We start from the raw sequence: 12,129 nt of genomic DNA on the forward strand, positions 1-12,129 counted from the left end.
AGATGGCGCTAGTGGTGTGAAAATATTTTGTTGTAAATGGTAGCCTTTCAATGATGTGTGTGCGTGTGTGCGTGCGTGCGTGCGTGCGTGTGTGTGTGTGTGTTTGTATATATGAAAAGGCTTTACTACATTAACAGGGACAGAAATGTCCCCAAAATGTGGTTGTACCAGCAAAATGGGAAAGCAAAATCACCATAAAAAAAGAGAGAAAAAAATGCTTTATTTTTCTGCCTCTCAATTTAAGGGTTAGGTTTCAGGGTTAGGGTAATCTCATTCCCTGACAATTCCTCCCAAATATGAAAGTCTGGTGGAGCAATTTGTCAAACGTGGTCGTCATTAGCCGGTAATAAAGTTGTGAGAAACATTTCTGAAAAGGCACGCCTTCACCACTGTCGTTCTGAATAATAACAAAATGTAAATGTCAATTCCGGATGTGATGGGCATTGGCTTAATCTGCTTCGACTGCCAACCAATCATCTTCCAGCAATTCTTCCCCTGTGTCTGGGGTATCAAAGCACAGCGCAGCGGACCTGTCCCTCTAGACACTGTACAGATGGGGCGGAACAAGGCACTGGCTGCTTTATCAAAACTTGTTTACTGTGATAAAATGTTTGTGTTTGAACTAAACAGTGCCATGGTCAGAGCTCCTGTTTTTGTACTGCTGTCTACTGGAGGGAGGGGGCACGTTTCACTCACTGTGTTAACCGGTTTTAAGCTGATCACTTGGCCTCCGACAGCACACTGGAAAGACAGATTAACTGCTTGTGTAAATGTTAGATTGTCTGGCTTAAGCATACACAACAAAAATAGCTTTGTTTGTGTATGTTTCAGCCAGACAATAGCTAGCTAGCTCATTGAAGGAACATTGTATGTAGTAGGTTATTAGCTTTCTAGCTTATCTTTTGTGATCTTTAGTAGTATGAAGCAGCTGCCTCAGACTGGATGTAACTGCCTGTCTAAAACCTCAGTTTAACCGCTCAACTGGGAGCCTCGCCTTTGTCTAAAAATCAGAAGACGACGTACTGTACTCCATAATGTCACGTTACGGGTAAAATGTGTGTGTTTTTTTTTTGTTTGTTCCATCTGCTGCCCAGGTGCCCATGGAGTACAACCATCTCCAGGAGATCCCCATCATGTCCCTGAGGAACAGGCTGATGCTGCTGCACCACATCTCGGAGATCCTCTGTCCCTGCATTCCCATGTTTGACCTGGAAGGCCGGCTGGGCCAGACGACTCACGGCCCTGCCCTGGGCTTCAACACCCTACGGGGAATACTAATCTCCCAGGGCAAGGTGAGGACTGGCCCTTCACAGCACGCGTGCACGCACACACAAGGATCGTTTTTCTGTTAAGAAACCGTGACTGAGCTGATGGTAGAGGACGTCTTTCCCCTCAGGAAGCAGCGTTCCGTAAGGTGGTCCAAGCCACCATGGTGAGGGACAGACAGCACGGACCAGTGGTGGAACTCAACAGGATACAGGTAGGAACTGCCCGGTTGGTTGAAAACTCAACAGGACACACCCAGGAACTGCCCGATTGGTTAAAAACTAAACAGGACACAGGTTACTGCTCCTGCTCTCCAGCGAGGATGCTAAGGGATTCCTACACCCCCGCTCCGCCTGTTCACAACACAGTCCAGGGAACTGACATTCCTGAAACCACTCTGCTTTCTCTCATTTCAGTGGGTTTTTATTGGCACAGAAAACAGTTTTGTTTTATATTTAAGAAGAAAAAAAAAAAGGAGAGCATTTCTTATTGTTACACTTTTAGCCATATACAGTGCTGTAACAGTTGTGTTTCTCAGTGTTTTGCTTCTTTCCCTCTCTGGATGGATTTAATTTCCATTTTTGGAAATGTTTAACCATGTGTGTCTGTCTGTGTCTGTTTTAGTGGGTGCATTCATGCTAGTGTGTGCCATGCCCCTTCCTGTCTGTTGGGGTTCCTTGTTTGGGTTTTGTCCCAAATGGCATCCTATTCCCTACAGTGTGCTACTTATGAACAAGGCCCACAGTGACTAGGGTTCCCTTTGGGATGTACTTGGTCTGGGTATTAGCCCCCCCCCCCCCAAAGAGTCTCTGTCTGGCCTATTGCCTCCACTGAACCCTGCTGGGCTGGCTGGGTGCCCAGTGGGAGTGCTGTCACTATCAACACATCACAGCAACTGCTACTGACCGCTGGAGCTGCCGAGATGCCTGACCTTTCTGGTTATCCTGTCCATACCTCCTCCTCTTCAGGTGAAGCGATCTCGTAGCAAAGGAGGTCTTGCAGGTCCAGACGGTACAAAGTCAGTGTTTGGTCAGATGTGTGCCAAGATGTCCTCCTTCAGTCCAGACAGTCTGCTGTTGCCTCACCGCGTCTGGAAGGTCAAGTTTGTAGGTAAGATGTTGGATTCATCCTAACTAGTTATGGGGTAAGATGTTGGATTCATCCTAACTAGTTATGGGGTAAGATGATGGATTCATCCTAACTAGTTATGGGGTAAGATGATGGATTCATCCTAACTAGTTATGGGGTAAGATGATGGATTCATCCTAACTAGTTTGGGGGTACGATGTTGGCTCCTCAACAATAGATGGGTGAAAAATAACATACCAACTACCAATAAACTCCCAATGAGAGTAGCACAAGAACTCATGCTTGGGATTGTCAAACAGCTTAACCTTTAATTTGCCGTTGGTTTTTGCCGTTGGTTTCCCCGCGATCCGGTGATCCAAAAATGCCGGCGATAAGTGGTTCTCTGGTGGAGTCTGTCCCTAACAGTGTGTGTCTGTGCCAGGTGAGTCCGTGGATGACTGTGGCGGGGGGTACAGTGAGTCTATAGCAGAGATGTGTGAGGAGCTCCAGAACGGCCTGACCCCTCTCCTCATCGTCACCCCTAACGGACGAGACGAGTCTGGGGCCAACAGAGACTGTTTCCTGCTCAACCCTGCGGCCAAGTCAGCCCTGCACATGAACATGTTCAGGTTCCTAGGTATGTTACTCACCTTGACCACTGACCCTGCAGCTAAATCAGCCCTGCAGAGGTTCACATTCCTAGTTACTTCACCACTGTCCTGCACCCCCAAAATCCTGGCCCTAAACCAGATGGTTTCTCGGTTTTGTAGGAGTCCTCCTGGGCATAGCCATCCGGACCGGTTCTCCCCTCAGTCTCAACCTGGCTGAACCAGTCTGGAAACAGCTGGCTGGGATGAACCTGACCATCGCTGACCTCAGTGAGGTACTGTGTCCTGTCTGTTTCCTGTCTGTGTATGTGCATGCTATTCCTGATGAAATGTGCCCCTTTTTTCCATTGCAGAAAGTCCAACAAAGTACAATATTGCGCTCTGTTACCCTGCAGGCCATGAGGTTCTGGATTGGTCACCCTGAGCTAAATGTAAAAGAGTCTGTGGTGCATTGTGTTGATAGGTGTTGTTCGCGTTAAGACTGGTACTTTGCTAGACATGGCTGCCTTACGGGCCTGGCACCTACTGAGGTGAGACCGGTAATCTCGCCAACAACACACATTCACAGTCTGTTGTCAGAGGTGCCTGGTGTGACGCTAATGATAACGCGTTTTCTAGCATACCAATAAGCCAGATATTGTTGTGGAGGGCAGGCCCAAGGGAGGAAAGTGGGCTGCTCATTTGACCGCTACATGGAGAAGGCCTTTGTTAAAGAGCTGCCGAAATACCAGCCCCCCAGTATTATGCCTGAACAGCCTGGTATTCAGGAGTATTGGTCATGTGTGACAGTAGCTGGCCTTTAAATTGCTGCGTGAAGGAGGACGACCTACAGCGAACTCCAGGAATGCTGAATTTGTACAGTGACGTGTGTTTTCTGAGCTCTGTATGCAAGCACTTTGGATTATGAATTATAGAAAGACCTGTGGTTGAAGTGCAGACAGCCAGCTGTAATTTTGGGGTATTTTCATCCATAACAAACTAACAGTTTACAGGTTACAGCACGTTATGTACTGGGCACCAAAAGTATTCAGACAATTCGTAGCTGTTTCTAACTTTACTGAATGGACGAGAGCAGTCAGTGGATAGTCCTGGTTCTTGGCTTTGCATTTGTATTTGGAGTCAATGCAACAACAGTCCAACAGAACACTCCAGGACGTATGCACATGCAAAGATGTGTGGAAGACAGCACTAAATGTATGTACATACTGTATGTATGTACAAAACATGCTATATCCGTAATGTCTTAATAGTTAATTTAATATGAATAAGACCCATAACAAATGTAATCTGACAGTCTGCATTTTTATAACCAGTCACTGAATAATTTTAAATCCAAAGGGCTGGAATACTCATTCAAAAAAAGAAGAATGTAGTCTATCTTTTTAGTACTTTTAGAGGTTACTGCGTCTCTACCAGAGATCTTTAGACATTTGAAAGACCTCAAACTATTGAAATGTTTCCAGCACATAGTCCTCTGATCACACTTAATTCAGCTTTGTTTAGGAAACTGAGAGTTGAATAACGTTACCTTACCACATGAACTGTAAATACACTCACATTCCTTGTGTCTTGAGGTGAATTCCCAGCGGCTGTATTCCCAGACCTAACAGAGGGAGGAATGGAATGCTACCGAGGGTTTACAGTAAAGACTTTCATCTCGTGCTCATTTGGCTGATGTTTCATGAAACCCAGTCGTGTACATGTAAACGCTAATACCTACACTTCATATCACACATTGTTCAAGCCTCTTAGCATGTAAAGCTGTCGCGTGATCCGAGGAACGTGTGAACGGAGTACATAACATCTGAAACATTCTGGCTGGGGCTTTTACTGCGACCTCTCGGTACTGCGGACCATTGGTACCGTGTTAGGTGTCCGGGTTGTTGACTACCTGACTGAAAGGATTAACTGGATCAGAACCTCTGTTCAGTAACACGGTGCCCTTCAAAGCCGGTGTAGTTTTTTCCTCTTTTCTACAGTATTTGAACAAAAACTAAGAGAATATTTTATGAAAATACATACGTTTTGTGTTGACAAATACACTTATTTCATTTATTTTATTGTGTACAGATCTTAGTTGCCTAGGGTGATCTAGCTCTTTCCAAAAAAGTATAAAATGTCATAAATAGTCCTTTAAACATTTACATTACATAATTGGCTCCCCAGAAGTGATACTCTAGATACTCTTTTAAATGTATTGTATAGCTTTTTGACCTTTCCTCGTGTGTGTGTGTGTGTGTGTGTGTCATGCCTGTGCCGTGTGCGTTTCTCCTGCCTCCTCGCTGTGATCATGAGCCTTTTGAACGTGTTGAGAATGACCGTGATGCAGGAAGCAGTTGTTTCCTTACAAAGCAGCTGTTGTGAGGCCGGTTTGCCCCAAGGCATCATTAAAGGTTACACAGGAATTTATACAGCACAAGATCGCAGACAGAGACCGTCTCACACACACACAGAGCATCTGAATCACACAGGCTTACTGTACCCACACCGCTGCTAATCAGAGACAATCCCACAGATTCCCGTACGAAATTGTCTCATAATTTATTATTGTCTCATAATTAGCCTATTAAAAAAATCTTTATTTAAAAATGTCCTCCCATCCAACAGAGAGGTTGCAGTTCAGGTTCTCCTGCAGTAAATTAATGGACTGTGTAGACATTTCAGTTAATATATTGTAAACCCTTCAGTAGATATATGCGCAGTGTAGCCTCTTCGGTAGATATATGCGCAGTGTAGCCTCTTCGGTAGATACACCGATCAGCCATAACATTATGACCACTGAGAGGTGAAGTGAATAACACTGATAATCTTGTTATCATGGCACCTGTCAGTGGGTGGGATATATTAGGCAGCAAGTGAACATTCTGTCCTCAAAGTTGAATTTGTTCGAAGCCAGAAAAATGGGCAAGCGTAAGGATCTGAGCGACTTTGTCAAGGGCCAAATTGTGATGGCTAGACGACTGGGTCAGAGCATCTCCAAAACTGCAGCCCTTGTGGGGAGTTCCCAATCTGCAGTGGTCAGTACTTGTCAAAAGTGGTCCAAAGAAGGAAAAGCGGAAGGAAAACCTGGCGACAGGGTTATGAGCGGCCAAGTCCCACTGATGCATTTGGGTAGCGAAGGCTGTCCTGTGTTGTCCAATCCAACAGATGAGTTACCGTAGCTCAGATTGCTGAAAAGGTTAATGCTGGTACTGATAGAAAGGTGTCAGAACACAGTGTATCACAGTTTGTTGCGTATGGGGCTGCATAGGCACAGACCAGTCAGGGTGCTTATGCTGACCCCTGTCCACTGCAGAAAGTGCCTACATTGGGCACATGAGCATCAGAACTGGACTATGGAGCAATGGAAGAAGGTGGCCTGGTCTGAGGAATCACGTTTCCTTTTACATCACGTGGATGGCCGGGTGCGTGTGTGTCGCTTACCTGGAGAACACATGGCACCAAGATGCACTATGGGAAGGAGGCAAGTCAGCAGAGGCAGTGTGATGCTTTGGGCAATGTTCTGCTGGGAAACCTTGGGTCCTGCCATTCATGTGGATGTTACTGTGACACGTACCACCAACCTGGGCATTGGTGCAGACCTTGTATACCCTTTCGTGATTCAGAATTGGTTCAGGAATAGTTTGAGGAACACAACAACGAGTTCAAGGTGTTGACTTTGTTTCCAAATTCCCCAGATCTCAATCCAATTGAGCATCTGTGGGATGTGCTGGACAAACAGGTCCGATCCATGGTGGCCCCTCCTTGCAACTTAAAGGACCTGCTGCTAACGTCTTGGTGCCAGACACCACAGAACACCTTCAGAGGTCTAGTGGAGTCCATGCCTCAACGGGTCAGGACCGTTTTGGCAGCAAAAGGGGGACCTACACTATATTCGGCAGGAGGTCATTATGTTATGGCTGATCAGTGTATATGCACAGTGTAGACTCTTCAGTAGATATATGCAGTGTAGACTCTTCAGTAGATATATGCAGTGTAGACTCTTCAGTAGATATATGCAGTGTAGACTCTTCAGTAGATATATGCAGTGTAGACTCTTCAGTAGATATATGCAGTGTAGACTCTTCAGTAGATATATGCAGTGTAGACTCTTCAGTAGATATATGCAGTGTAGACTCTTCAGTAGGTACAGTGGGGAGAACAAGTATTTGATACACTGCCGGTTTTGCAGGTTTTCCTACTTACAAAGCATGTAGAGGTCCCTGATGTCCTTACACAGCTCTCTGGTCTTGGCCATTGTGGAGAGGTTGGAGTCTGTTTGATTGTGTGGACAGGTGTCTTTTATACAGGTAACAAGTTCAAACAGGTGCAGTTAATACAGGTAATGAGTGGAGAACAGGAGGGCTTCTTAAAGAAAATCTAACAGGTCTGTGAGAGACGGAATTCTTACTGGTTGGTAGGTGATCAAATACTTATGTCATGCAATAAAATGCAAATTACTTAAAAATCATACAAAGTGATTTTCTGGATTTTTGTTTTAGATTCTGTCTCTCACAGTTGAAGTGTACCTAAGATAAAAATGAGACTTCTACATGCTTTGTAAATGGGAAAACCTGCTAAATCGGCAGTGTATCAAATACTTGTTCTCTCCACTGTATATGCATGGTGTAGACTCTTCAGTAAACTGGAATGTAACAGCTCAGCAGTCTTTCCTAGTGTGCATTTAGACTTGCCTGACAACTCCAGCTGAATAATTCTGCTACTCTACCATTCGCTCGATAGGTCTGAGACTGACCATCATTGAAGTACAATTTTTAATGTCCGTTATTGTTCCTTTCGGTCTCCAGGTGGATAAAGATTTCATCCCCGGCCTCATGTACATCAGAGACAACGAGGCCACAGCTGATGAGTTTGAAGCCATGACACTTCCGTTTACAGTACCCAATGCCAGCGGACAGGACATCCAGCTGTCTTCGAAATACTCCCACATCACTCTGGAGAACCGGGCCGAGTATGTCCGCCTTGCTATCAACTACCGGTGAGAATGTCTATCTGTCACCGCCACCACATTCTGCTCAGAGACTGCTTTTGTGTGTGTGTGGGTGTGTGTGTGTGTGTGTGTGTGTGTGTGTATGTGTGTGTGTGTGTGTGTGTGTGTGTGTGTGTGTGTGTGTGTGTGTGTGTGGGTGTGTGTGGGTGTGTGTGGGTGTGTGTGGGTGTGTGTGGGTGTGTGTGGGTGTGTGTGGGTGTGTGTGGGTGTGTGTGGGTGTGTGGGTGTGGGTGTGTGTGTGGGTGTGTGTGTGGGTGTGGGGGTGGGTGTGGGTGGGTGTGGGGGTGTGTGTGGGTGTGTGTGTGTGTGTGTGTGTGTACAGGTTTTGTTTTTACAAAAGTGTCCTCAGACATGTCTAAAAACATTTTTCATTTAATTTTGAAAGTGTAAGGATAATGGTAAGAATTACAATTGGGTTTAGTTTTAAACCCCCCCCCCCCTGTTCTTGTCAATCCCCACCAGGCTCCATGAGTTTGACGAACAAGTGTTGGCTGTGAGAGAGGGGATGGCTCGTGTCGTTCCTGTCCCTCTACTCTCCCTCTTTACAGGATACGAACTGGAGACCATGGTATGTACCTTTAAACATAATCTAATAGTCCTCAGACCTTGGTACCTACATCTATTCATAATAGTCTAATAGTCCTCAGACCTTGGTACCTACATCTATTCATAATAGTCTAATAGTCCTCAGACCTTGGTACCTACATTGAATCATGTATCCAAAAAAATAATTTTACCCAAAATTTTGATCTATTCCATATGTAGGTGTCAAAAACATTCTCTCAATGTAATCAATACAATTTGAAAATAATTCAATCTTGATAGCAGTATTTAAGTGAGTTAACAAACAAATTCTAACCATGAAATTGCACATACCAATATCCAAAGGCAAAATGCAATGAATGACATTTATTACAATTTCAAATAACTTTTGATGACTATTTTTAAGTATGTTTTGTTAACCGTGCAGAAGTTAAACGTTAAAGCAATAATATTGAGCAATCCTTTCAATCTCAGGGCCAATTGTGATAGACCTATTATATTAGACTAATATATATGTTAATATATGCTCAGTAAACTAGCTATTAAACTAAAATCTACTTTGGTTAGGCTATATCTTGAACTTTTTATATTTCAGCGCATTCATGTTTGTTATATTTGAGCAATATATTCTCAGGGATTAACCCCCCACCCACTTTAGAGGTCTAACTTTTGCTTTGCATCACATGACAATATTTTGTAAATGACAAAAAATAAGATCAACTTATGTCAAAATTGTTTTTGTGTAATTAATTGCTCAGTTGAGATGATCCAGCAACATTTTCTAGATGAACAAGAATAGTGGCAACCAAGGAATGTGTGGAAATATGCCGTCATTTGGTGGAGAATTACGGGGGGGGTTTGACCCTTAACCCCAAGCCACCCTGTCGATCTAGTAACAGTCGCCAGAGTAAGTGCTAGCTTTGCGTTCTGTGTCTTTTCTCCCTCTAGGTGTGTGGCAGTCCAGACATCCCCCTCCACCTGCTCAAGTCTGTAGCCACCTACAAAGGCGTGGAGCCCACAGCTCCTCTGATCCACTGGTTCTGGGAGGTCATGGAGTCCTTCAGCAACACAGAGAGGTCTCTCTTCCTGCGCTTTGTCTGGGGACGGACACGCCTTCCACGCACCATTGCCGACTTCAGAGGGAGGGACTTTGTTGTCCAGGTGAAATCACCACCCAGTCCCTTTGTTGTCCTAGACATTTGAATCAGTTCACCAGTCCCTTTGTTGTCCTAGTCATTTGAATCAGTTCACCAGTCCCTTTGTTGTCCTAGACATTTGAATCAGTTCACCAGTCCCTTTGTTGTCCTAGTCATTTGAATCAGTTCACCAGTCCCTTTGTCGTCCTAGACATTTGAATCAGTTCACCAGTCCTTTTGTCGTCCTAGACATTTGAATCAGTTCACCAGTCCCTTTGTCGTCCTAGACATTTGAATCAGTTCACTAGTCCCTTTGTCGTCCTAGACATTTGAATCAGTTCACCAGTCCTTTTGTCGTCCTAGACATTTGAATCAGTTCACCAGTCCTTTTGTCGTCCTAGACATTTGAATCAGTTCACCAGTCCTTTTGTCGTCCTAGACATTTGAATCAGTCTCTTTCACCTGGTCTCTCTATTGTCCTAGACCAGTGTTTCTCAACTCTGCTCCTGGATGCCCCCCTGGCCTGCATGTTTTAGATCTCTCCGTGCCATAATATACCTGAATGACTTGATAATGAGCTGATCATTTGAATCAGGTGTTACAGAGCAGGGAGAGATCTAAAACATGCAGGGCAGGGTTGAGGCACACTTTGTAAGTCTCACTCTGCAACGATCTGGTTAAATAAATGACCAGTTCAAAACTATTGTCATGGTGGTTGTTCGCTGTGACTTGGGTTCATTTCTATCCCTGCAAGAACTCTAGTCTCCTTTTCTCTCCTCGGTCAGGAACATATAACAATGTTGTTTGCTCCTTGGGGTTTAAGGCCGGGTGTCTCTGTAAAGCACTTTGTGACAACTGCTGTTGTAAAAAGGGCTTTATAAATAAATTGTATTGATTGATTGATTGATTGATTGAATCCTGTCGTATAACTAAATATTAATTTAGCAATTCTGGCCTTGTGTTCTAGGTTCTGGATAAGTACAACCCGGCGGACCACTTCCTTCCTGAGTCGTACACCTGCTTCTTCCTCCTCAAGCTCCCCAGGTACTCCTGTAAGCAGGTTCTGGAAGAGAAGCTCAAGTACGCCATCCACTTCTGCAAGAGCATCGACACCGACGACTATGCTCGCATCGCTCTGACTGGGGAACCGGCCGCCGACGATAGCTCAGAGGACTCTGACAACGAAGATGCTGACTCCTTTGCCTCCGACTCCACACAGGACTACCTGACAGGGCACTGACCCCTGACCGCTTACCACTAAACCACCTCATCTGACTCATTAAAAAGGAATGCCTGGACAGGTCATTGACCTCACCCAAACCCTGACCTTTGCAGAAGGATGGGAAGGAATGGTCCAAAATGAGGAACTTACTTGCCAAGTAAAGACTGAATCAGTGACATGACAGTGTTCATGAATCACCTGTTAATACATCTATGAAGACATTCTACTAAGACTAAACGTTATTTAAGAAAAATAATAAAATGTGTAATGTGCAATTAGCTTTAAGAGCACTATAATAAGCTGGAGAAGAAACATATATGAACAGTAGGGTCTCATTTAGTGTCTATCTTTCTATGGGGGACTTCTGTTCCTGAAAGAGGTCCCCAGGAGAACAGGGGGCCACTTCCAACACAGATTCAAATCAGGAGATGAGAAGCCGCACATCAAGTTAATGTTTTGCTTCCGAGCTTCATTGTACATTACAGCTTTGCAACAGGGTGTTCTAGCTACAGAAATATAATCTAGAGAATGGGCCTCCCCACTGAAAGTAATGATGGCATTTGACCGACAGCCCATTCTTTACGTTCTATTTCTGTTTGTTTGTTGTTCTTCACTCAGCACTGTGCTAGACCTGTAACCACATAACTGACTGTACTGTATGGCCGTAGTACTGTATTGGAAATGATGTGACAAGACGAGTGACGTTTATTGTTATTTGTTAGGAAAATAGACGTTTCTTTACAATACAAGATTATAATTTTTTTTTAACTTTAGATTGTCAGTTTCTCACTTGACGTGTCAGAGGAGGCGAAGAGAGCCCGATTGGGGTGGGGATTTTGGTCGACCATCCCTCCACCGTGCACTATATCACAGGTCGCCGGTCAGAAGAAGTGACACATATATAGGGAATAGTGTGTAGTTTGGGATGCATTTCCTGACTGTGTCCTGTCCCCCCATGCTGTGTATGCACTGTCCTCCTTTTGGAATGTATATAATATTAATGTGCCATGTACTAAAAAAGTCTCATTCCCACATAATAAATGTTAATGAATTCTGTTAATACATTTAAATTAAAACGACCCAAGCTCGAAGTTTGTGGTTTTTCCAGGGGATTTTTTATTTTTTATTGTAATTTACTGGGTGGGATTTGGAACTTAATTCGCTGATGCAGCATAATTTCTTTAGACACTTGAGTTGCTGTAGTCCAAACCGGAGATGACAAGTGCCTGGATTAGGTCCTGTGCCGCTCCCAGTGTGAGGTGCGTTTGTACTAAGTTCCGGGTCTTCAGTCCCAGT

General features: G+C 44.4%; 1 protein-coding gene across 2 annotated transcripts in view; it reads left to right on the forward strand.

Moving 5' to 3' along the window:
- Window positions 1–11,924, forward strand: part of herc2 (HECT and RLD domain containing E3 ubiquitin protein ligase 2) — a 55,899-nt gene extending 43,975 nt beyond the window's left edge. For both annotated transcript variants that reach the window (XM_034293815.1, XM_034293816.1), the window contains exons 82-90: window positions 1,095–1,292; window positions 1,397–1,480; window positions 2,235–2,376; window positions 2,777–2,971; window positions 3,105–3,217; window positions 7,730–7,920; window positions 8,395–8,500; window positions 9,424–9,636; window positions 10,579–11,924. In XM_034293815.1, coding sequence (XP_034149706.1) covers window positions 1,095–1,292; window positions 1,397–1,480; window positions 2,235–2,376; window positions 2,777–2,971; window positions 3,105–3,217; window positions 7,730–7,920; window positions 8,395–8,500; window positions 9,424–9,636; window positions 10,579–10,851 — 1,515 coding nt within the window. In that variant the 3' untranslated portion in view covers window positions 10,852–11,924. The remainder of the gene's footprint in view (window positions 1–1,094; window positions 1,293–1,396; window positions 1,481–2,234; window positions 2,377–2,776; window positions 2,972–3,104; window positions 3,218–7,729; window positions 7,921–8,394; window positions 8,501–9,423; window positions 9,637–10,578) is intronic.
- The last annotated feature ends 205 nt before the right edge of the window (window positions 11,925–12,129 follow it).

The sequence above is a fragment of the Esox lucius genome, chromosome 8, assembly GCF_011004845.1.
Source record: "Esox lucius isolate fEsoLuc1 chromosome 8, fEsoLuc1.pri, whole genome shotgun sequence".
NCBI lineage: Eukaryota > Metazoa > Chordata > Actinopteri > Esociformes > Esocidae > Esox > Esox lucius.